The 23,362-nt window shown below is 43.6% G+C and overlaps 1 protein-coding gene across 2 annotated transcripts in view; it reads right to left on the bottom strand.

Annotated features, from left to right (window-relative positions):
• SIK3 (SIK family kinase 3) overlaps positions 1–23,362 on the bottom strand; it is a 309,635-nt gene that overhangs the window by 78,423 nt on the left and 207,850 nt on the right. The window contains exons 11-14 of one of the 2 annotated variants that reach the window (XM_073602379.1): positions 14,994–15,103; positions 13,341–13,488; positions 10,632–10,787; positions 9,717–9,787 (exon numbers count right to left, since the gene is read on the bottom strand). In XM_073602379.1, the coding sequence (XP_073458480.1) occupies positions 9,717–9,787; positions 10,632–10,787; positions 13,341–13,488; positions 14,994–15,103 (485 nt within the window). The remainder of the gene's footprint in view (positions 1–9,716; positions 9,788–10,631; positions 10,788–13,340; positions 13,489–14,993; positions 15,104–23,362) is intronic. The other variant, XM_073602380.1, reaches the window with a different exon arrangement.

Below are 23,362 nucleotides of genomic sequence, written 5' to 3'. Positions count from 1 at the left end.
TAGTGACTGCTTTCCTAGTATTCACTAGGGTAGACACCACCGGTTCCGAGATTCCACAACCCTTCAGCACCCTGACTTAAATAGCCATGCCATCAAATTTAGAGACTGTAAATTGGGGTGGAATATAGGACCTTGAGACAGTAGATTGGGGTGTCGCTGAATAGTCCATGGCCCGTCTATTACCAATCTCACAATCTCTGGGAACCAGGGCCTTCTGGGCCAGGCTATTGCCACCAGAATGACTGGAATCCCCTATTTCTGAATCCTGCGCAACAAATGTGGAAGGAGAAGGATGGGGGGGGGGAGGGGGAGCATAAACCAGGGTGTACTGTCTCCATGGAACTACCAGAGCATCTGCCAGGGGAATCCCTTGTTCGGGACACAAACTGATTTAGCTCGTTGTTGAACCTGGATGCCAATAGATCGACATCTTGCCATCCCCAACGCTGACAAATTTCCTGTAACACCCTCAGGTTTAGGGGCCATTCCCCCCGGGCAGATCTGCTGGCAGCTGAGATAATTTGCCTTCCAGTTCTCTACCCTGGGATATGGACCGACTGATAGAACCGGCACATGTCCCTCTTCCCAGGCTAGTATGTGGTTCACCTCTTTCTGAGCTGACTGCTGGTACTACCCAGGTGGTTTATATAGGCCACTGCAGTGGCATTGTCGGACTTAACTCTGATAGGGCAGTCCTGATGCTCCATCGTCCAGGTCCGTAGGGCCAGATGTACTGCCCGCAACTCCAGGATGTTGATGGGCAGGCTCTGTTCTGCCCTTGACTATCTCCCCTGAGCTGCGAGTCCCTCTAGGGTCATTCCCCAGCCCGAGAGACCGGCGTTTCTGGTTAGTACTCTCCAAGACGTCATGAGGAAGGATCTTCCCTTTTGCAGGTTCTGATCCTGCAACCACCAGCTTAGGCTTAAGCGTTCCCAAGGAGAAAAGAACATGATAATCCAAGGCTTGCCCTCTCCTATTCCAAGCCGAAAAAATATCCTGTAGTATAGGCCTGGAATGGAACTGGGCATAGGGCACTGCCTCAAAGGAGGTCCCCATCCTTCCTAGAAGACTCATACAGAGCCGAATGGAAGGATGTCTGGTGCACCTTATCTGACGCACCTGATCCTTCAGGGTACAGATCCTTATGGGTGGCAAAAATACCCTTGCCTGGACCGTATCTGGGATCAAACCTAAATACTTCAGACTTTGAGCTGGTCTCAAAGATGACTTTTCGGTATTTATGACCCATCCCAGGCTTTCTAAATACTGCACTGTGCAGGCTATGCTCTGTTCTAGAGCCTGTAGTGAGTGATCTCTGAGCAGGAGGTCGTCCAGGTCATCCAGGTACATTCCTCTACTGCAAAATCGCAGGAACCTCTGATGAGGTTGAAAGATAGATACGTGTAAATACGCTTTGATATCGATGGAGGCTAAGAAGTCTCCCATCTGGAGTGAGGCTACTACTGAGCAGACAGACTCCATCTGAAAGGACTAGATTAATAGATGCTGGTTCAGGGATCTTAGATCCAATATGGGCCTTGTGTCCCCGTTTGGTTTTTGAACCATGGACAGGTTCAAATAAAACCCGTGCCTCTTTTGGATACAGGAACCGGTATAATCAAATCCCTGATACACTAAATGATCTAGTGCATGAAAGAATACGTTTCTCTTTGGAGGATCCCAGGGAGCGCTGGATTTCAGAAACCTCTGAGGGGTAACCCCCCGCAATTCCAGCTTGTAACTGCAGGATACTGTTGAGGTGACCCACTCGTCCTTAACCACTGTAGTTCAAATGTCCGCAAAGCGCAGCAGCCTTCCCCCACCCGAAAGAGTGGGGGCGTCCCCTCAAAAGGAGGGCTTAGTAGAGTTTTGGACCCAGGGTTTCTTCTGGCCCTGCCCCTGGCTCTAGCGCCCTGCTGGCGGCGGAACTGCCTTGGTGCTGAGACACCTGAGGAAGTGGTCCCTGAGGTTTTAAAACGCCTGGTTTTTCTCTTCACAGGAAGTAGAGAGCTCTTCCCTCCGGAAAACTTTTGGATATATTTGTCCAAATCATCACGAAACGTTCCCCATGAAAGGGGAACCCTGCCAATAACTTCTTACAAGGAAGCTCGGCTGACCAGTTCTTAAGCCACAAAAGTCTACGCATGTGTACAGACAGGAGAGCCAAACGAGAAACCTGCTGTATTGAATCCTTCAAGGCATCAACAGCAATACACAGTGTTCAAGGTATATCTTCTGCTCTGCTTTCAGCAGGATCATCCTCTTGGTTATGCCTGTCAGGCCATCTGACTTGATCTTTTAGGACTGGCAGACTCAAACTGCTGCGACAGCCGGCTGAATAGCTGAACTGGCCAAAGAAAAGTAAGTCTTTAATAGTGACTCCAGTTTCTTGTCAACAGGGTCCTTCAAGCCCTATGCATTATTCACCGGACAAGTTAAGTTCATATTTAACGAAAAGACTAATAACCTTCTATGAGGAGGTGAGCCGCCATCTAGATGATGGAAGGCCCGTAGATGTGGTGTATCTGCATTTGATACAGTTCCCCACAAACATTTACTATACAAGCTAAGGTCTGTTGACATGGGCCAAAGAGTGAGTACCTGGATTGAAAACTGGCTACAAGGGCGAGTTCAGAGGGTGAGAGAAAGTGATAAATGGGGAGTACTCAGAATGGTCCAATGTGGAAAGTGGAGTCCCTCAGGGTTCTGTCCTGGGACCGATCCTATGTAATTTATTCATAAATGACCTGGAGGATGGGATAAACAGCTCAATCTCTGTATTTGCTGACGATACTAAGCTAAGCAGGGCAATAACTTCGCAGGATGTGGAAACCTTGCAAGAAGATCTGAACAAATTAATGGGGTGGGCAACTACATGGCAAATGAGGTTTAATGTAGAAAAATGTAAAATAATGCATTTAGGTGGCAAAAACATGAATGCAATCAACTCACTAGGGGGAGAACCTCTGGGGGAATCTAGAATGGAAAAGGACCTTGGGGCCCTAGTAGATGACAGGCTCAGCAACGGCATGCAATGCCAAGCTGCTGCAAGCAAAGCCAATAGAATATTGGCATGCATTAAAAATGAATTAACTCCAGAGATAAAACGATAATTCTCCCACTCTACAAGACTTTGGTCCGGCCACCCCTAGAGTATGCCATCCAGTTCTGGGCACCAGTCCTCAGAAAGGATGTGCTGGAAATGGAGAGTACACAGAGAAGGGCAACAAAGCTAATAAAGGGACCGGAGGATCTTAGTTATGCAAGCACTGAACTTATCCTCTCTGGAGAAGAGATGCTTGAGAGGGGATATGATTTCAATGTAAAAATACCGAACTGGTGACCCCGCAATAGGTATAAAACTTTTCTATGAAAGGGCATTTAAAAAGACTTGCAGGCATTCACTAAAATTAGAGGAAAATCGATTTAACCGAATACTTCATAGAGAGCTCTTTGCGGTAAGAGCAGTAACAATGTGGAATTCTCTTCTACAAGCAGTGGTTTCAGCAGGGAGCATTGATAATTCAAAAAAACTATTAGATAGGCACCTAAACGACCACAACATACAGGTATATACAATGTAATATTGACATAAAAGCGCACACACACACACAGGTTGGACTCGATGGACTTGTGTCTTTTTTCAACCTTACTATGTAACTGCCGCATCTACGGCTGGCATGCTCCACTTCTTAAACTTTTCCTCCATGGGTTTTAAAAGAGAAAACCTCTTAGAAGGAACGAAAATCCTGTCAGGATGTTCCCAATCAGCATACACCGCCTATTCCAACAGTGGGTGCAAGGGGAAAGCCTTTGCAGCCTGAGGAGTCCTCAGGGACCCCAAAGAGGACTAGCTCAGAAACCTCTACAGGTGGCAACTTGAAGGCAGAACAAACCATCTCAGTAAGAGCCTGAATCAAAAGGCTGAGTGGCAGATACCAACTGGACATCTTCTGGCACAGATTGCTCAGAAGCAGACTCATCTGCCAGGCCCTCCAGAGAATCCTTGGCATTTAGCTCTTCCCCATCATCAACCCATTCCTGCTCCAAGATACAGTAGGAGGCTCAGCGGAGGAGGATCTGTCATCTGATCTTCTTACCACCCTGCGAGATAGAGGCAATCATGCCAGCAATCCTGTCCTCTAAAGCAGCAGCACTGACCGTAGTAGGCACAATACCAGACAGGCACAGCAGCTCAGATTGCCCAGAAGCCTTTGGTCTTTCAGGGAATACAACACTAGGTTTCGACTAGGCTCCTCAGGAGCTAATGACAACATAGATGTGCCCTTTCCTGCAGTGTTAGCCCCGCTCCCCTTTTTTTGAAAACATTGCCACAAAAAGGGAATACCTGGGTTTAGTATTTACATATCCCAGAAGGGAGACCCTTTAAAAGAGCTCAGCAAGCCCCTACGCAACAATCCTACTAAGCACCTTAGCCTGCTAAGCAACACCTGGTGACTCAGGTAAGGAGAAATTAACGGCTGAAAATGACTGGTTCAGAGCCTGCTCTGTGTCCCACAGCTGTCCCCTGGAAGCACCACGTGTCTGCCATACTCAGCTTAAATAAGCATGCTGTGCGCCGGGACCTTGAGCGCATGCGTGCAAACGCACGTGCGTGGTCCCAGCTAATGGGCACGGCAGTATTTACATATGGCTCGGATCTTCTCGCGTCAAGATTAGGCTACGGTGCATGCGCAGCTCCGTGTGTGCACAACGCCTGTAGCGAAGCCACGTGGGCCATGGCCGCCAAACAGCCACGAACACTCGTGCACTTTGGCGACCGCACGTGCGCAATGGTGCACCCTCGTGTGCAGACCATCCATAAGAAAAAAACAGTCAAGACAACAGGAGAAAAGGTACTCTTTGCAAACACCCACAGCTAGCCCAGGTGTCCAGCCTCTAGCTAGCTTGACTGATTGTTACAATCACTGGGGCATCCCACAATAAGTAAATAAGGGGGTTTCACTTACCAATCCAGGTGCAGGGTAGCTTTAGAAACTAATGAGCAAGCATCTTCTATTATCTCGTAAGTGTTTTTAATCTTATCCTATTAAAGTTATCATTTTATTACTACACTCGGGTCGGCGCTTCCCCCTACCTGTTTTTTCCTTAGAAACTAACAGCCCAATCTTCACCCATCACGGCAGGTTCCATCACTTGAGGACCTTCAGAGACTAGGTACCCTTGCATGTTTTAGGGTCCACTCCCTTGTACCTGTACAGCACCCTGCAGGAATGCCTTAGCTCTGTGGTGTCCAAGATTCCACTACGCAGAGTCCAGCGCCCGAAGGGCGCGTTACAGGCAAAACCTCATAGGATCCATGCGTCTTCTTCACAAGGCTCGGGTACCATTTATTTAAGCATAAAAGCTTTTCTTCAAATGGATCCGATCGGTCAATCTCTCGATTCATTTAGGAACCGTTTTTGGGACTAAAGACCTGAAGCTCAGAGAGCTCAACAAACGTGCCCATCCAACTTGCAGACAGTAAAAAAAAAAAAAAAGCGGAAGTACTTCCTGTATGGGAGGGGTTATATAGGGGTGGACTTCCCGTTTAAGACTTTGTCTACCAGTGTCCATTCACCTAGAGATGGTGTATAACCCAGTAGGTAATGACTGACTATTAGCCTAACTCTGTGTCCCGTGATGTATGATAAAGAAACAAATTAATTTTTTGGGGATTTTATGATAGACCAACACAAAGTGGCACATAATTGTGAAGTGGAAGGAAAATTATAAATGGTTTTCAAAATATTTTACAAATAAATATCTGAAAAGTGTGGCGTGGATTTGTATTCAGCCCCCTTTACTCTGATACCCAACTAAAATCTAGTGGAACTAATTGCCTTCAGAAGTCCACCTGTGTGTAATTTATTCTCAAAACCCTCTGAGGTCTGTTAGGAAACCTTGGTGAACAAACAGCATCATGAAGGTCAAGGAACACACCAGACAGGTCAGGGATAAAGTTGTGGAGAAATTTAAAGCAGGGTTACATTATAAAAAAAATATCCCAAGTTTTGTACATCTCACAGAGCACTGATCAATCCATCATCCGAAAATGTAAAGTGTATGGCACAACTGCAAACCTACCAAGACATGGATGTCCACCTAAACTGACAGGTCAGGCAAGAGGAGCATTAATCAGAGAAGCAGCCAAGAGACCCATGTTAACTCTGGAGGTGCTGCAGAGATCCACAGCTCAGGTGGGAGAATCTGTCCAAAAGAGATGGGAGCAGAGGTTCACCTTCCAGCAGGACAACGGCCCTAAATATACAGCCAGCGCTACAATGGAATGGTTTAGATCAAAGCATATTCATGTGTTAGAATGGCCCAGTCAAAGTCCACACCTAAATCCAATTGAGAATCTGTGGCAAGACTTGAAAATTGCTGTTCACAGATGCTCTCCATCCAGTCAGAGAGCTTGGGCTATTTTGCAAAGAATGGGCAAAAATGTCACTCTAGATGTGCAAAGCTGGTAGAGGCATACCCAAAAAGACTTGCAGCTTTAATTGCAGTGATAGGTTGTTCTACAAAATATTGACTCAGGGGGGCTAAATACAAATGCACGCCACACTTTTCACATATCTGTAAAGAATTTTGAAAACCATTTATCATTTCCCTTCCTCTTCACAATTATGTGCCACTTTGTGATGGTCTATCGCATAAAATCCCAATAAAATACAATTACGGTTTTGGTTGCAAGATGACAAAATGTGGAAAATGTCAATGGGTATGAATACTTTTCCGAGGTGTGTGTATATCTCAATCTATATAGACATATATATATATATATATATATATATATATATATATATATATATCTAGATATATATATATATATATATATATATATCTAGATATATCTATATATCTAGATATATCTAGATATATATATAATCTAGATAGAGATTAATATATATATATATATATATATATATATATATATATATATATATATAAATAAAAAATTTTGGTACTAAAAATTCAGGATGCACTTGGCTGCAACTGAAATTGACGGTTTAAAACAAAAACAATATATATTTATAAATAATTTTATTATATTCAACTTTTTTATTAATATCATGAATTTAAATGAATATGAATTTATTGTTGGCCATTATCGGCACCGTTTGAAGTGGTGTTAAAAATCCTGCTTGCTGCATATTTGGCAAACCACACCAGACGTGCACCTCCCTATTGAAAGGCATTGAGCAAGTCTTTTGTAGACTTAAACAGGTTTTCTTCTAATGCCGCGTACACACGAGCAGACTTTACGGCAGACTTTGCCCGGCGGACTTTTCAACGTACTTTACGACGGACTTTCTGAATGAACGGACTTGCCTACACACAATCCACCAAAGTCCGTCGAATTCGTACGTGATGACATACGACCGGACTAAAATAAGGACATTCATAGCCAGTAGCCAATAGCTGCCCTAGGTGGCTTTATGTCCGTCGAACTAGCATACAGACAGCGGACTTTTCGACCGGACTCGATTTCGACGGATTAATTTAAAACATGTTTCAAATCTAAGTCCGTCCAACTTTTGAGAAAACAAAGTCCGCTGGAGCCCACACACGATTGAATTGTCCGACCAAATCCCATCCGCAGGTTAAAGTCTGCCGTAAAGTCCGCTCGTGTGTACACGGCATTGCCTCGTATTTGGCTCCATCCATTTTCCCATCAACTCTGACAGCTTCCCTGTCCCTGCTTAACTGCTTGCCAACCAGCACACGACAACGTACGTCGGCACACTGGCGCAGCTGCACAAATGAGCGTACCTGTACGTCCCCTTAAGACGTGGCTTAGTGGGCGCGCGCACGCCCGCCGCATAGTCCGCGAGCGTGCCCGCGGGTCCTGTGGACTAGATATCCACCGGGGGCCCGTGATCGTGACACGGAGCGACAAAACGGGAAGATGTAAACATGGCATTTCCCTGTTCTGCCTAGCAACATGACAAGGATCTACTGCTCCCTATCATCGGGAGCAGTGATCTGTCATGTTGTAGTGAGCCCATCCCCCCCCCCAGTTAGAATAACTCCCTAGGACACACTTAACCCCTTGATTGCCCCCTAGTGTTTAACCCCTTCCCTGCCAGTGTCATTTACACAGTACTCATTGCATTTTTATAGCACTGATCGCTGTATAAATGTCACTGGTCCCAAAATAGTGTCAAAAGTGTCCGATGTGTCCGCCTCAATGTCACAGTCATGATAAACATCGCAGTTCGTTGCCAGGATGTAGACTTAAACTGCTCCTTTATGGTAATCTAACAACAATTTGTACGAAAATACAGGAGTCCAATTATAAAATTCTGACTAGGTAGTACTATACACCTCAGTTATTACATAAATATTACCCAAACGCCACTGATAGCTGTTGGCGATGCCAGATGGACAGGGGAACGCTCCTCTATATATTCTGGTCTTGCCCTAAACTGAAACATTTTTTGAAGACTGTCTGGAATATCACCCAAAAATTCACGGACCATAGGATTCCTGACGATCCTGCTTTCAACTCCCTTTTACCACAATTCCATCGAAACAATACCAAAAATCAATTGTAGGACATTTATTGAATGCTGCCAAATCCTGCATTCCCCTACTTGGGAAGAAACAAACGCCTCCCTCTACTGGGACTTGGTTGCATAAGGCAGAAGATTTAAATAAACTAGAGGATTTGGTCCTTACAGCACAGAATAAGTGTGAAAAGCACTCCAAAACATGGAGACTAGGGAACATGTTTTTTCTATTTGACGAAGGGGTGTCTCTGCTCGGCTCATAGATGGGTCTCTAGTAAAAGCTTAGCTTACACACATGGCTTATGGAAGTTCCTCGCCACCCAGATCCCCCCCCCGCTTACTAGTGCTATTTTTTCCTTTTCCTCTGTTCCTAGGAACATATAATGAACTGCAGGGTTCGGGCCTCATTCTGTGGCAATTCTGCACAGTTTGTCATCCATCGAGACAAAGACGTTTTTTGTGGAAATGCCTTTTATTGCAATACTAAATGAACCGTTGAGATTTCATTTCATCGTCCCAACTGTTGGGAATATTGTATATTATTTACGTGGAATTGACCACAATCGCTTTATGTTGTTGTTGTAATTGAACTTACCTTCCCCGAGTTCTAAATCAATAAAAATATTTTAAAAAAAAAAAAAAAAAAAAAAGGAAAAAGAAAAAATCTTTTAAAAGGACTATACAAGCTGGTGTGGCGTGCTCCATCCTTTAAAAACTTTAGATACTGAAAATACAGCATATGCTCCACTGGTTGATGCATAACTATTTAAGCTGCCATCAGCGGAGATTAACCCATTTAAAAACATTTTTTTCGCTGGGGGGGGGGGGGGGGGGGTGCTTTTCTTTGAGATATAAAACCCAATACAGATTTCTCCTCTTTTGCTGGAATAAAGACTTGCCTTTATAGCACACAGTAGGTGAGGTTGAAAAAAAGACTCCTAGGAATTGATCACAATTCTTTTACAATACTTTAATTTGCTTCTATATGGATGTAGCTTTCTTTGGGGTTCAAATTCATTATATATAGAGATGCAAGTGTCTATGATAAGATCTGAGCACCTTAAAGAATAATTATGCTGGAATATATTAGGTTATGGTATGATTATTCCGTCAGCGTTTATGCTTATATTGACAGTTTTCTGTACTGTCATTTTAAAATGGACATAAAAAATCATTTGGGATGGAAGTCTTGGTTACCTTTGCACAGCTTCCTGGTCAGGCTCTCCATCCGAGCTCTCTTCATCCACTGGGGTAACTGCAGGTACCGCCTATGACAAAAAGGAAAAAAAAAACAAAAACTCGATGTTGTAAAAAAAAAAAAAAAAAAAACTGAAAAAACCCTTATTCTTTCAAAGCTCTGCATTCAGATTTTACTAAATCCTGTTAAGAGTTGTTTAGCCTAAAACTTTTATAATTCGTTATTTTCTGGCATTTGCAGCATTAAGCTAGACACAGTAATTAAATATCTGTGTGCTTTAAGTTAGGTATTTATACTATCAATTCATTAACATAAATACATGGAAATGGAAGTTATATGCTTAGTTGCTTTTATTTTAGAAAAAAAAGGCTTTTATAGTAGATGTCTATTAGGCTGGGTTCACATGTGTGGCCGTGGTTCACAGCATGTGGTCCGGTGCATCCCTGTTCACTGATACAGGTGCAAATCAGGTCCGAATTTTTCCTGAATTCGCACCTGAAATGGACCCAAAGATGCACAGGACTCTTCTGCAATCCAGACCATGGCTGACCCGGACCTGTGTGAACCGTCTCCATTGAGAGTGGGTCACACTTGCCTGTCATGCGAATTGGATGGAGGGAAACTTGTATCATCCAATTTGCATATAAGTGAACCCAGCCCTAATGCTGCATCTAACTTTTCAGAACATTGCCGACACCAAAACTTCAGAAAACTATGTCGCCGTATCTGACTCATGCACTTCAAATAAATATATGATTATGTTTATTGTATCCTCAAAAAAAGTCAAAGAGGCACAGTAAACATGGCTGTGATCTCCCAGGCAATACCAGCACATAAGTGGTTTATTTTGTATCTGTATGCATTTTTTACTATTCATGTACCTAACAGAGAGAAATCAACCACCAAGCACTCACAGTTGTCATTGTGACAAGTGGGGATGGTCCACGTGGCCTCTTCAGGAGTTGCTGTGCATGTAACTGGATGTTCGCCCCTCCATCAGATGCTCTACGCCCAAGAGGCCCCATGCCATTCAGAAGCTGAAGGGTTGGAGGCTGCAACAGGGACTGTTCCTGTGTGTAAAAAAGAAATTAAAATCAGGAAAGGATCAGAAAGAAATATACATTTTCTATAATGTCCAAAAGTCAGGCTTGTTTTGACCATTTGGCTGTTTAAGCACGGTGGACCAGTTTGGTTTATTAAAAAAAAAAAAAAAGAAGATAACTGCAATATGAGGAAAACATAAAAGAAAAAGGCTATAAAGCTGCATCAGCTGGTGGGCTGGGGGCTTTTCACTCACCCAACAGTTATGTGCAATCCAACCAAAATGGACTTCTACAGCCTTTTATTTCAATAGCTTTTTAGACCATCCTTACTATCTACCCTCTGCTGTAACCAGTAAAATAATATATGAATGGGACAGAAAGGTTACAATTACGTAAAACCTCACTGCTGACATCCAGAACATATCTAAACTTTAAGTCTGCCTGAATTCTGGGGGTAAGAGTACCTGCCTTTTTAATCTGTTTAGGTGGGCTGGGCACATACAAATACTTAAATAAGGGCACATCTCCTAATTGTTTGCGCTCTTTACATGGGTACTACTAACCATGCTTCAGCTGCTTGATATAGCATAAAGCTAGGGTGGATTCTGATATCTTGTATCCTGTATCCTTGGTCTCAGTCCTTGCTCTGGTCATCCTACCCCTGAAGTGTTTCTAGTTCCAGTAACTGAACTCCCTTCTCCTAGGTAGTTTTCACTCCTGATTCCTGCCTAGTCCTATGGTCCTTGTTACCTGCCCTGCCTGTTCTCTCTGATCTGCAGGACTCCCTGGATGTGACATCAACAGAATGGCATCTGCCCGACCTTAGCTTTGCCCTGATCAACCCTTTTGCTTAAACTTCTCTAGTTCTTTGCTCACCTTATGATTACGGATTAATGGCATTCGTGCGCAAATGCAAAAGGCAACACATTTTTGTTTGATGCAGGGTGCACACGGGCCAAAAACAGTCGGTTCCGCAGAAACCAGAAGACTTTCGGCCTGTCTGTTCTACAGAAGTCAGTCCTACAACTGGCTTCTGTCAAACAGGTATGCTGGAAAACTAGCAACCAACCCACATTTGATTAGCGCTAGAAGCCATGGGGGCTATTAACTGTGATATGGGAGTTTCTATATAAGGGATGTCCAGGGCCACTGGGGATAGAGGGGATCAATGTTAACCTCTTTTTTTTTTTTCCTCTTCTCCTCCCCCCCCCCTCAATATATTGGGTGCGGATTGACATTTTAGTGGACAAATGGGATGGCTTAGATTTAAGTCTAGATAAAATACCCTTTTGTTAATTATATTTTTTTCTATCTTTTTACTTTGAATTTTTATATTGAATTGATAGTTGCTATGCAATGTGATTGGATCCCGAAAGTGCATTAATATATTTTAGGTTCAATGTGTATGATGTCTTATTGTGTTTTGTTTTGTCTGTCTTTTATTAAGAAATTAAATAAAAAAAAATTAAAAAAAAAAAAAAAAAAAAATGGCTGACAGTGCTGATCAAAGTGTTCTGGCGCGGGGATGCGATCTGTCAGGCTGAATGTGTATACAGCACTCCCTGACAGTTTCTAGATTAAGAAAGGTAACAGGCAAGTCATGGTACCAACTTTTCGGCAGGACTTTCACTTTTAAAACCTTAAAAAGGGCCCGCTTTTAAGTATAATTCCACTTTCGCAGTCATATTTGCGAAAACTGCACTAGATGTTTAAATGTTTCCATTTACACAACATACCTAAAATAAATTTTGAAAAAGATATGTCTTAACTTTTAGAGGTTCATCAATAAATGGTCTCATGGCAGGCTGCAAGCAATTCCAACTCAGAGTGAGCCTGTCCTAATAGAAAGGCTAAGGACGGGCTGAGATTCCTCTTATTAAAGTGATACTAAATCCATTTTTTTTTTAAATGATAGTTCAGGGAAGACAGACCAACACATATTGTATAGTCTTCTTCCCCAAAACAAGACCTTTATCATGTGCTTGGCAACTCTGCAAAATGCTACACCCTGATCCTGTTGTGGGTGTCTCTTTGCCAAGCCGACTGCAAAGCAAACACCTGAGCGTGTGCGCTGCCATAGACACACAGTGCCAAGCAAGCCACACCCTTGCCCCCTCCTTCCAGCTCCTGAGAGACAGCTGCAGGAGCCAATCACTTGCATACCCTCAATTCCCCTCTGCAAGCAGGAAGCTCCACTGATTGTTGATGAGCCGGGAGCTGTGAGAGGACACCGGGTAAGCGTTTTGGGGGTGGGAGAGACCAGACAGTGAACAGTGTTCAACTGTTGGCACAGTACAGACAGAATCAAATATGCCAAACACAGATCCCAAGCCCCTTTATTAATCCAAAGGGCAGATTTTTCAGTGCTGGAGTTCACAGAAAAGAGCATCTAAAAAAAATAGCAGCAATTTTGAAATATTTTATATTTACTATATGCTATGTGAATAAGAATATGTAGTAAACATAAAAGTAGGAGTCAGCCCAGCAAAACTGGAAATGGCCTTTAAATCTTAAGTCACATAACGTAATATTTCTTTGTCCAGATCCTCCCTGTGAACTGTTCAGGTTATATTTATGTACCTTGTATTCAAGGTGACCACTGGGAGGCATGTTCTGCATTGGATGAAGAGTATTGGTGTTCTGTGTCACTGGAAGGAATGGTGTTTGTGGAGTGACTCGTGGGAATCCAGGAATGATCTTCTGCAGCTCCTCTGCTCCCCCCTCACTGCTGGAAAATATTTAATATTCAATAAAAACACTGTATATAGGAATGTTAACAATTGGTCAGAGAAAAATGTAGCAGGTTTGCTTATTGTACGCAACCGCTATTGTAAATAACATGCCAGTAACTAAAATGCACAAAAGCTGGTATACATTTCCAACAACACTACTCCTCTCCTACATGTAAAAATCATAATTCTTTTGCTAGAAAATTACTCAGAACCCCCAAACATTACATACTTTTTTTTAGCAGACACCCTAGGGAATAAAATAGCGGTCATAGCAACATTTTATGCTGCACGGTATTTGCGCAACAATTTTTCAAACATGTTTTTTTTTTTTTGGGAAAAAACAGTTCCATGAATTAAAAAATAACAAAACAGTAAAGTTAGACATTTTTTTTGTATAATGTGAAAGATGATGTTAGGCCGAGTAAATAGATACCCAACATGTCACGCTTTAAAACTGCGCACACCTCATGGAATGGTGTCAAACTTCGGTACTTAAAAATCTCCATAGGAGATTCTTTAAAAAAATTTTTACAGGTTACCAGTTTAGAGTTATAGAGGAGGTCTAGTGCTAGAATTGTTGCTCTCGCTCTAACGCAAGCAGCGATACCTCATATGTGTGGTTTAAACGGCATTTACATATGTGGTCGGACTTATGTACGCGTTCGCTTCTGTGCACGAGCACACGGGGGCGCTTTAATTTTTTTTATTGTTTATTTTACTTTATTTTTTTTACACTTTCTTTAAAAAAAAATGTTTTTGATCAATTTTTTCCTATTACAAGGAATGTAAACATCCCTTGTAATAGGAATAGTGCATGACAGGGCCTCTTTATGGAAAGATATGGGGTCTGTAAGACCCCACATGTCTCCTTCAAGCTGGAAAGCATGAGATAAAAAAAAATAAATAAAAATTTAATGATCCCATGCTTTCTAGCCGTGATTGTGACTTCGTTTGCATTTGCTGCCCCCGGACATGAGGTCATAACGTCACGCCCGGGCCTCAGACGGTCTTAGAGATGACTGGCGACGACCTGGTCCCTTGAAATCTGTATGCTCGTCATCCGACGGATTCTTTCTCCGGGTCCCCGATGGCATGGGAGAGCCTGGAGAAGCACTGGAGGGCGGTGGGGGATGTCCCCTCCCGTCACCTGTAACAACGATCAAGCGGCAGAACTGCCGCTATGATCATTCCTACGGTGCAAAGAATCGTCGGCTATAAAAGATGATACCTGAATGATGCCTGTAGCTGCAGCATCATTCAGGTATCCCCACTGAAAGTCAAGGGAGTCATATGACATCCTTGAGCTGGAAGTGGTTAACTGAAAAACAGTTCAAATTAAGAAAATAAAATAAAGTGCACTGGTGTGCAAACAAAAGCAGAGATTATGATCAAATGTCAGTTGTAAATATAAATGCAAATGCTAAAAATGCACATTAATAAGGATTGAAAAAAAAAACCCTTAGCTTGCCCACATTTGAATTTAAGTATGAATGTCACTAACTGTGTATCTGGCACGCCAACTGTGTGCCGCCTCATTGACAGATATCGAACCAATGCCTCTGGTGAAGGCTCTTCTCCTTCATCACTGTCCAGATTCATGGTGCCATTTGTCTAAAATAAATAGACAAAATGCAGAAGGGTTAATACATCATGTTAACAAATAAAAAAGTACAGAAGAGGGTTGTGTTGCATTGTGTAAGCAGACAAACACTAATGGAAACATGTCACGAGAAAAACAAGGGTGTCATGATTTGCCTCAGTACAAAGTCATTGAGCTAGAAACCTGTATGCAGATAATGGGTTCTGCATTTCACAGACTTTCTTATGATACTTGTTCTTGACCAGCGACTAAAAAGCACTGAAGTTAGGGGATCAGAAACCGCCAGGCAACTAGCATCTTTGCAAGAAAATCAGCTGAAGCCCCCATTATTTCCCCCCTCTATTTGTTCTGGTGACTATTGTCATCAAGAAAGAAAATGAGGGATACTGTCCTCCACACAAGAGGCAAGGGAAAATTGTCTAATTGGGGTTATTACAAAGAGAACTTAGGAGGTGAATTGTCCTCATTTTGGGAGATTTGCTCTAACTTCCTGTTACGTCTCTGGAACAGGGAGTAAAGGGAAATTTCCCTATTGGTAGACAGATGGCAGAAAAATAACCTGGCAGGGATTTTAACCCTTTCCTACTAAAAAAAAAATAATACAATTTTTGGTAAGGGGACCTTGCAGTAAAAAGTCCACTTAGTAGATCCAGCCCCCTTCTCCTTAAATCGCAATAAATATTATATACAGGTAACATTTTACCACTACTACTATAGAGTTATTTACTGTGGGGGGGCCAAGTTAACCTTCCTAGCAGTAATTCAGAGTGTGGCTCAGGGTGAATTTTCATTACCAAAAGTGGTAGCACCAAGCCACACTCTGGATTGCGTTGCAGTATCCTTGTAAAGTTACTTATCTTGTCCCCAGGATCCTGCATCGTCCCCCTGCTGTGTCCGCAGGCTGTGTACTCTGCTCTATTCATCACTGTGCCGAGTTCCAATCCCTGCTAGCGTCGCAATGCATGGGGGTGGAGCCCGGCGGCAAATTTAGAAAAGTGACAAATACATAACATATACAGTACACTGTAATCTGTAAGATTACATTACTGTATCAAATTATTTCACTTTTGTCCCTAGTGCTTTGTCCAGTGCCCTGCATGCACTTTTATATTATATACAGTATACTGTTCTTTCTGCCTGGACACATCAAAGGCGGTTTTGGACCAGCTAGAAAACAGCAATAGTGAATTAGAACACTTGCAGAATTGAGCGATAGTGATTTTTGGGGAAATTCGTCATCAAACACAAAGTGACGACAGCAACAATTCTGCAACTGAGCAAATTTCAGTGTTTTTGATTTGATTACATTATTGAATAAAATGTTTTATTATATTATTTATAGTTATTCATTATATTATAATTTAGGATTTCGTGTTTCAAACTTTATCATACCCGGGATGTCTACTAGACTCTTGTTTTGGCAGATTTAAGTTTGTTATTACTAAGAATTACTAAGCCTACAATATAAAACGCCAAATTTCCATGCAAAACAATGTACCGCTTTGAGCTTCAAAAATCTGACAATCATACCGCCAGGGAGGTTAATAACTGCACCTTGCATTTTAATGCAAACTCTGCTTTGAGGCAGAATTTAACATTAGGACCTATAACTGGGATATGTTGGCAACCCTGTTACTTGAATGGCTAGTCAGTGTGCTCACGAAGTGCATTCATGTGTCAATAGTTCCTTCCTGTGAACTTTAAAGTGAAAGTCCAGCCTAACACTAAAAATGGGATTTTTGTACTCGCCGTAACATCCATTTCTCTGAGTTCATCAATGGACACGGCGCCTCCTTAATCTTGACCATTGGGTTATATCGCCTTCGCAGGAGTAGGACTAGGCAGAACAAAAAACACCTGGCTACACCCCTGGGCTGTCCTCAGTCAGTATATAACGTCCTCAGTCAGTATATAACCCCCTCCCTGCTTTAGGTATTCAGATTAGTAGCCAGCAGTAATAGAAGCATCAAAAACTCCAGGGGTGTGTGCTGTGTCCGTCGATGAACTCAGAGAAATGGATTTTACGGTGAGTATAAAATTACCATTTTCTCTTTCATTCATCAACGGACACAGCACCTCCTTAATCTTGACCATTGGGCTGTCCAAAAGCACCCCTGTGATATTGACGCTTGATGACGAAGGCCCAAGAAGTACTAAGCGCCCGAGTAGAATGCGCCGTGACAGGGAAAGGAGGAACCCGACCATTAATAGAATAGGCCTGAGTCACAGTCTGTCTGATCCATCTGGGCCGAGGTAATAGCCACCAAGAATGCCATCTTCTGGGACAGCGAAGGTAAGGTAATCTCCGGAATATTCTCGAACGGAGGTCCCATGGCGGCAAAAATTCAAGTTAGACTTACTGGTAACTCGTTTTCCAGGAGTCTTTCAGGACAGCACTTGAGAGAGTGACTCCTCCCCTTGCAAACAGGAAACATCTCTTCCACCAAACTTTAAAAGGAGGCTCCTTTCCACACATTGTCAGTAGTAGTAGAGAACCTCCGGCCCCAAACTGGAACACATAATCGAGATATGATTAGTCACAGTATAATATATATATATATATATATATATATATATATATATTATATATATATATATATATATATATATATAACATATATATATATAAACAATAGGGCAGGATGCTGCTGTCCTGAAAGACTCATGGAAAACAAGTTAGCGGTAAGTCTAACTTAAATTTTCCCTTGTCGTCTTTCAGGACAGCACTTGAGAGGATAATAGAGACTTGCCCCTTAGGGAGGGACCACAGCCTGCAGAACCTTTCTGCCAAAAGCCTGATCCTCTGCTGACAGGAGATCCAGTCTGTAATGAGGGACAAACGTTAAGTAGCTTGACCACGTAGCCACTTAAAAATCTGGGGTGGCACCAGCTCTTTCTGCCCATGTAGTGGCCTGGGCTCTCGTTGAATGAGCCCTAATTCCCAGCGGGGAAGATAAACCCATTTGAGAATAGGTTACAGAAATAGCTGTCTTAAGCCATCTAGCCAATGATCCTTTCGATGCTTGTTGGCCTTTTTTGTTTCCAGAAAAAAGAAATAATGAATCTGAAGCTCTAAACCCTCTTGTTACTTCCAAATAATGTAATAGGAAACGTCTTACGTCCAAATTGTGAAACTGCTCTTCCTTTTCAGCCGAAGGGTTAGCACAAAAGGTTGTTAGAGTAATCTCCTGAGACCTGTTCCTAAAGCTTGCCACTTTTGGCAAAAACCCTGGATCTACTTTAAGGACAACTCTATCAGGAAAAACTGACAAAAAAGGCTCTTTTACTGATAGGGCGTGCAGTTCACTAATCCTTCTTGCTGAAGTAATTGCGACCAGAAAAATAGTCTTCAAAGTTAAATTCTTTAGGGATATGGCCTGTAAAGGCTCAAATGGTTCTTTTGCCAGAGCTTGCAGAACCACTGAGAGATCCCAATTTGGGAAATGCCTCACCGGGACCGGTCTAGACCTGGAAAGTGCTTTGAAAAATCTCATGATCAGAGTTTCTGAAGATAAGGATCTCTCCAGATAAACTCCCAAGGCGGCCACCTGCACTTTAAGAGTGCTGACCGCCAGATTCTTGTCTGCACCTTTTTGCAAAAACTCCAGCACTGAAACTAGGTCTTTAACCTCCCTATGTTCTGAATGACAGAAAGAAACATAGGCTTTCCATACTTTGGCGTAAATATCCCTGGTTATCTTTTTCCTACTGGAAAGCAACGTAGTAGTTAAACGTTCTGAAAAGCCTTTGCTTCTCATTAACTGCTCCTCAGATACCAGGCAGTGAGTTTTAACCTGCCTACATCTGGATGATGCACTGGCCCCTGAATCAACAGATCCTGCCTGAGCGTAAGATGCCAACATGGTTTGATTGCCAACTGAAGAATCGTGGAAAACTAAGCTCTCTTTGGCCAATATGGAGTAATCAAAATTATTGATACTCTCTCTCTCAGAATTTTCCTCAACACTAGAGGGATTAACCTGAATGGAGGAAAAGCATATCCTAGGTGAAAAACCCACGGATGTGCCAGAGCATCTATCCCCAGAGAGCAATTGTCTCTCTGAAGGGAGAAAAAATTCGGGAGCTGCGTGTTTTGTTTTGAAGCAAACAGGTCTACCTGCGGAAGGCCCCAAGCACTGGTGATTAATGCAAACACCTCCCTGTTCAGACTTCACTCCGATTCCTGAACTTTCTGTCGGCTCAGATAATCTGCTACTTCGTTTAATGTGCCTTTTAGATGGACTGCGGATAGAGATAGTAAGTGGTTCTCTGCCCACTCCAGAATCTCTACTGAGTAAGTGAAGAGCCCTGCTTCTTGTGCCTCCCTGTTTGTTCAGGTAGGCTATGGTAGTGGTGTTGTCCGAAAAAATCTGGACATGGCAACCTATGAGGTTTTGAGAGAAGAAAGCTAATGCTAGGGCAACCGCTTTCAGCTCTCTCCAATTTGAGGATTTTTGGGCCTCGAACTGGGACCATGTTCCCTGCGCTAAGGCCTGACATTGTCGGAAAAGACCAAAGAAGACCTTTTTGCAGCACCACCTGACTTTTCCACCACCAAAGTGAATGTTTGACTCTGGTGGGGATCTTTATTTTTGTATCCAAACTCTCTGTCCTGTGGTTCCTTGTCCTTAGAAGGAACCTCTGGAGAGCCCTGAAATGCAGCCTTGCCCATTGGATGGCTGGCATGAAAGAGGTTAATGTCCCCAGAGCCGACATAACCTTTCGGACTGAAATCAGTTGATTTGTTTGTAGTGCCGTTATTACCCTTTGAACTTTGATCTTTTTCTCTTCTGGGAGAAAAATCTTTTGCTCCACCGAATCTATCAAGTAACCCAGAAACAGTACTTGCTGAGCTGGGATGAAATTAGATTTTTGGACATTCACTATCCACCCTAGTGACTCCAAATGACTGCGGGCTTTGTTCAAATCCTTCTGCAACTTTTCCCTGGATGGGGCAAAAAAGAGGAGGTCGTCCAGATATGGAACTACCGCAATCTCCTGGAGTCGAAGAGGGGCAAGAACTTCCGCCATTATCTTCGTAAAAATACGAGGAGCTGACGACAGGCCGAAGGGAAGGGCCCTGAACTGAAAATGTATAATCTCTTTGCCCATATTCACCGCAAACCTCAGGAATTTCTGGGACTGAGGTGCTACAGGAACATGAAGATAAGCATCCCTCAGATCGATTGATGCCATAAAACAATCTTTTGTCAGAATGTTCCTGACTGTGAAAATTGAGTCCATACAAAACTTTTTGTATAGGACTACCTTGTTCAGGGGTTTTAGGTTGAGGATAAGACGGAAGTTTCCGGATGGTTTTCTTATCAGAAAGATGTGTGAATAGAAGCCCTGACCCTGTTCTTCTGGGGATACTGGTATCACTACCCTATGGTGCCTCAGATCCTTTAAAAGGTTCTTCATGGCCAGGGCCTTTGTTAGATCCCTTGGTAAATTTGTTACAAAGAATCTTTCTGGCGGGCGATCCGAAAACTCTATCCTGTAACCTTGGGACAGCATGTCCAAAATATATTGACTTTCTGTCATGCTGGCCCAAAGGGGGAGGAAATTTTTAAGCCTTCCCCCCACTGGTACGCACAAGTCATTGCGTTTTACCGGAGGCTGCAGGAGGATGGAAAAGGACATTTCCTTTTCCCTTACCCTTCTGCGATGCCCAATTTTTTATTTTTTCCTGGGTTTTGGTTTGTTCTTGAGCCCTTTGGGAACAAAAAAAACGTTTAACTGGCTGTTTTTTCTTTTTGATGGGGAAAGACTTCTTTTTATCAGCTGTTCTATCTAGAACCGCATCTAAGTCAGGACCAAAAAGCAAGTCACCCAGGAACAGTATCCCACACAGCTTGTTTTTGGATGCCGCGTCCCCAAGTTTTCAACCACAGAGCCCTTCTGGCTGAGTTGGCTAGGGCAGCAGATCCAGCTGTCATTTTAATTGATTTCACTGATGCATCAGATATAAATGCGACAGCGGCAGACAGAGTCGAGAATAAATCCAAAATTTCTTGTTTTGGTGAGTCTGCTGCGATATGGGCCTTAAGTTGATCTAACCAGAACTCCATATTCCTGGATACCACCGTAGTTGCCATAGCAGGTTTAAGATTTCCCACGATGGATTGCCAAGCCCTTTTTAGTAGCTGGTCCATCCTTTTATCCATGGGATCTCTCAACACCCCCATGTCCTGGAATGCCAAATCTGTTGACCTCGAGACTTGGGAAAACGCGGCATCTAGTTTGGGGTTTTTGTTCCAAACCGCCGCTGGATCTTTATCCAAAGGAAAACGCCTTTTTAAGGCTTGGGGAAAGAAAGGCTTTCTCTCTGGCTCTGTCCACTCTTTCCTAATAGCTTCAGAAATAACAGAGTGTACTGGGAAATTGCGATTTTTGTGTTCGCTAAGCCCTGCATACATTTTATCATGCAGAGATAACTCCTTTCTTTCCTCCTCCAGACCCAGTGTGGTATAGATTGCTTATAACAGGCCATCTACCTGTTCTAAAGACAAATTAAATTTTGAAGGTAAGTTTTCTCCTTCCTCCCCCTCATCAGAATCCTCAGATTGAGAGGGGGAATGTCCCTCTGGGGTAGGAGATGCCTCAATCTCCACCGCCGGGACTATAAGTGAGCCTTGAGAGGACTGTGAGGTAGTAGGCTGACTCAGGGATGGGTTTGCTAGCAAAGAGCGAAATGATTGGATAGTCGCATCAAGTTCTTTTTTAACAGATGCAATCAAGTCGCTGCAAGCGGAAGAAGCTTCTTCTTTAACTAGCAAATCAATACAGGCTTGACATAAAGTCTTCTTCCATCCTTCAGGTAGTTTGGATTTACATGAAGGGCATTTCCTTTTTGCTACTGGATCAGAGCTCTCGGCCTGCCATGAGACAAAAAGAAGAAACCATCCCAGTGAGACAACCTGTCCTTTTTCCAAGGATGCTCACCACAGGTGCACAGTAAGAACTAGACTGCCTCATGTGCCCAGACAGGCCCCTGCCACCGGGGGGGGGAGAGATAGAGAGAGAGACCCCACAGTACAAGGAGGACAGTATACAACAGCCCCTTACCTGGGCCTTGCTGGTGCCTGTGCCTGTCCCACTCGCTGCCGCCATCGATTCCTTCGAGGAGCGTTTGCTGTGTTGTGTGGCTAAAAACGCCGGTTCCGGACTCCAATAGCGCCAGACCGGAACCGCTAAATAAGCACCAGCCCCGTTCCTCCCCTTTCCCTCTGCGATTTCCGGCAGAAATGACACCGTACGCCTGTTTCGTGGGCGCCGCCCCCTTTCCGGATGCCTCACTTCCGGCGGATGGAGCCCCGCTGCCATCCCCAAGATGGCGGCGGTGCAATAAGCAACAGGCGGTGGACCTGAGAAAAAAAACAGTAAACGGCCACCGCCTGTCTTGCCGCTGCCTAGGAGCGATGCCCACGACAGTCAGACCCACCCTCAGTCCTTCCCAGGCACTGCAGAAAAGGAAGGTGTTGGCCCCGCAGTGGCACTAGGATGACTGTGGCGTCTACCAGAGGAACTTGCGAGATTTCCCCAAGCCTCAGTTACTTCCTGTTGAACTGAACCTGAAGGGGCCGATGTCTAAGAAAAACTACTGACCTGGTCAGCATTCACTTCAGAGTCAGACCCAGGTAGCCCAATTTCCTGGACAGGGCTAGAGGGGACCTTGGGTAGTTTGGATGTCACCTGAACCTTTACAGGAATTATACCCACACAAGGAGACACAGGGCCCCCCGAAGTGGACAAATTCTGTCCCCCTTCTTTGGTACCCCCAAAAGGTTCAATTCGTGGACCCCCTTGACGCTCACGAAGGAGGTCCATGAATCTGGAAACCAGCGAACATGTCCACCCACCCCAGCAATGGACGAGGGCAGACCTTCATGCTGAAGGAGTCTTGTCAGTGGATCTGGAGAAGCCTGCACTAGACTTACCAGACCAAGATTGCTGGGAACTTCCTGGGGAAGACTTGAGAAATCTGTTTTCTTTATCTGCAGTCCCGGGAGCCTGGAAGAATTTCTTATGGGCTGAGAAGGAAGGCCCCATCTGTGATGAGGCTCCTTCTCTTTCCTAGATTGAGGCAGGAAGGTACTCTTTCCCCCTGTGACACCCTTAATGATGTCATCCAGGGTAGCCCCAAAACAGGCAGTCACCTTGAAAGGGAAGATCAATGAGAGCTTTGTTTAGAGGCTTGGTCTCCAGACCAATTCTTAAGCCACAGCACATGTCTAATCACCACCGCTGAAACAGAAAGCTTGGACAGC

Source organism: Aquarana catesbeiana, linkage group LG10 (assembly GCF_042186555.1).
Source record: "Aquarana catesbeiana isolate 2022-GZ linkage group LG10, ASM4218655v1, whole genome shotgun sequence".
Taxonomy (NCBI): Eukaryota; Metazoa; Chordata; class Amphibia; order Anura; family Ranidae; genus Aquarana; species Aquarana catesbeiana.
The sequence above is the reverse complement of the archived record's forward strand: the minus strand, read 5'-3'. Positions and strand labels throughout refer to the sequence as shown.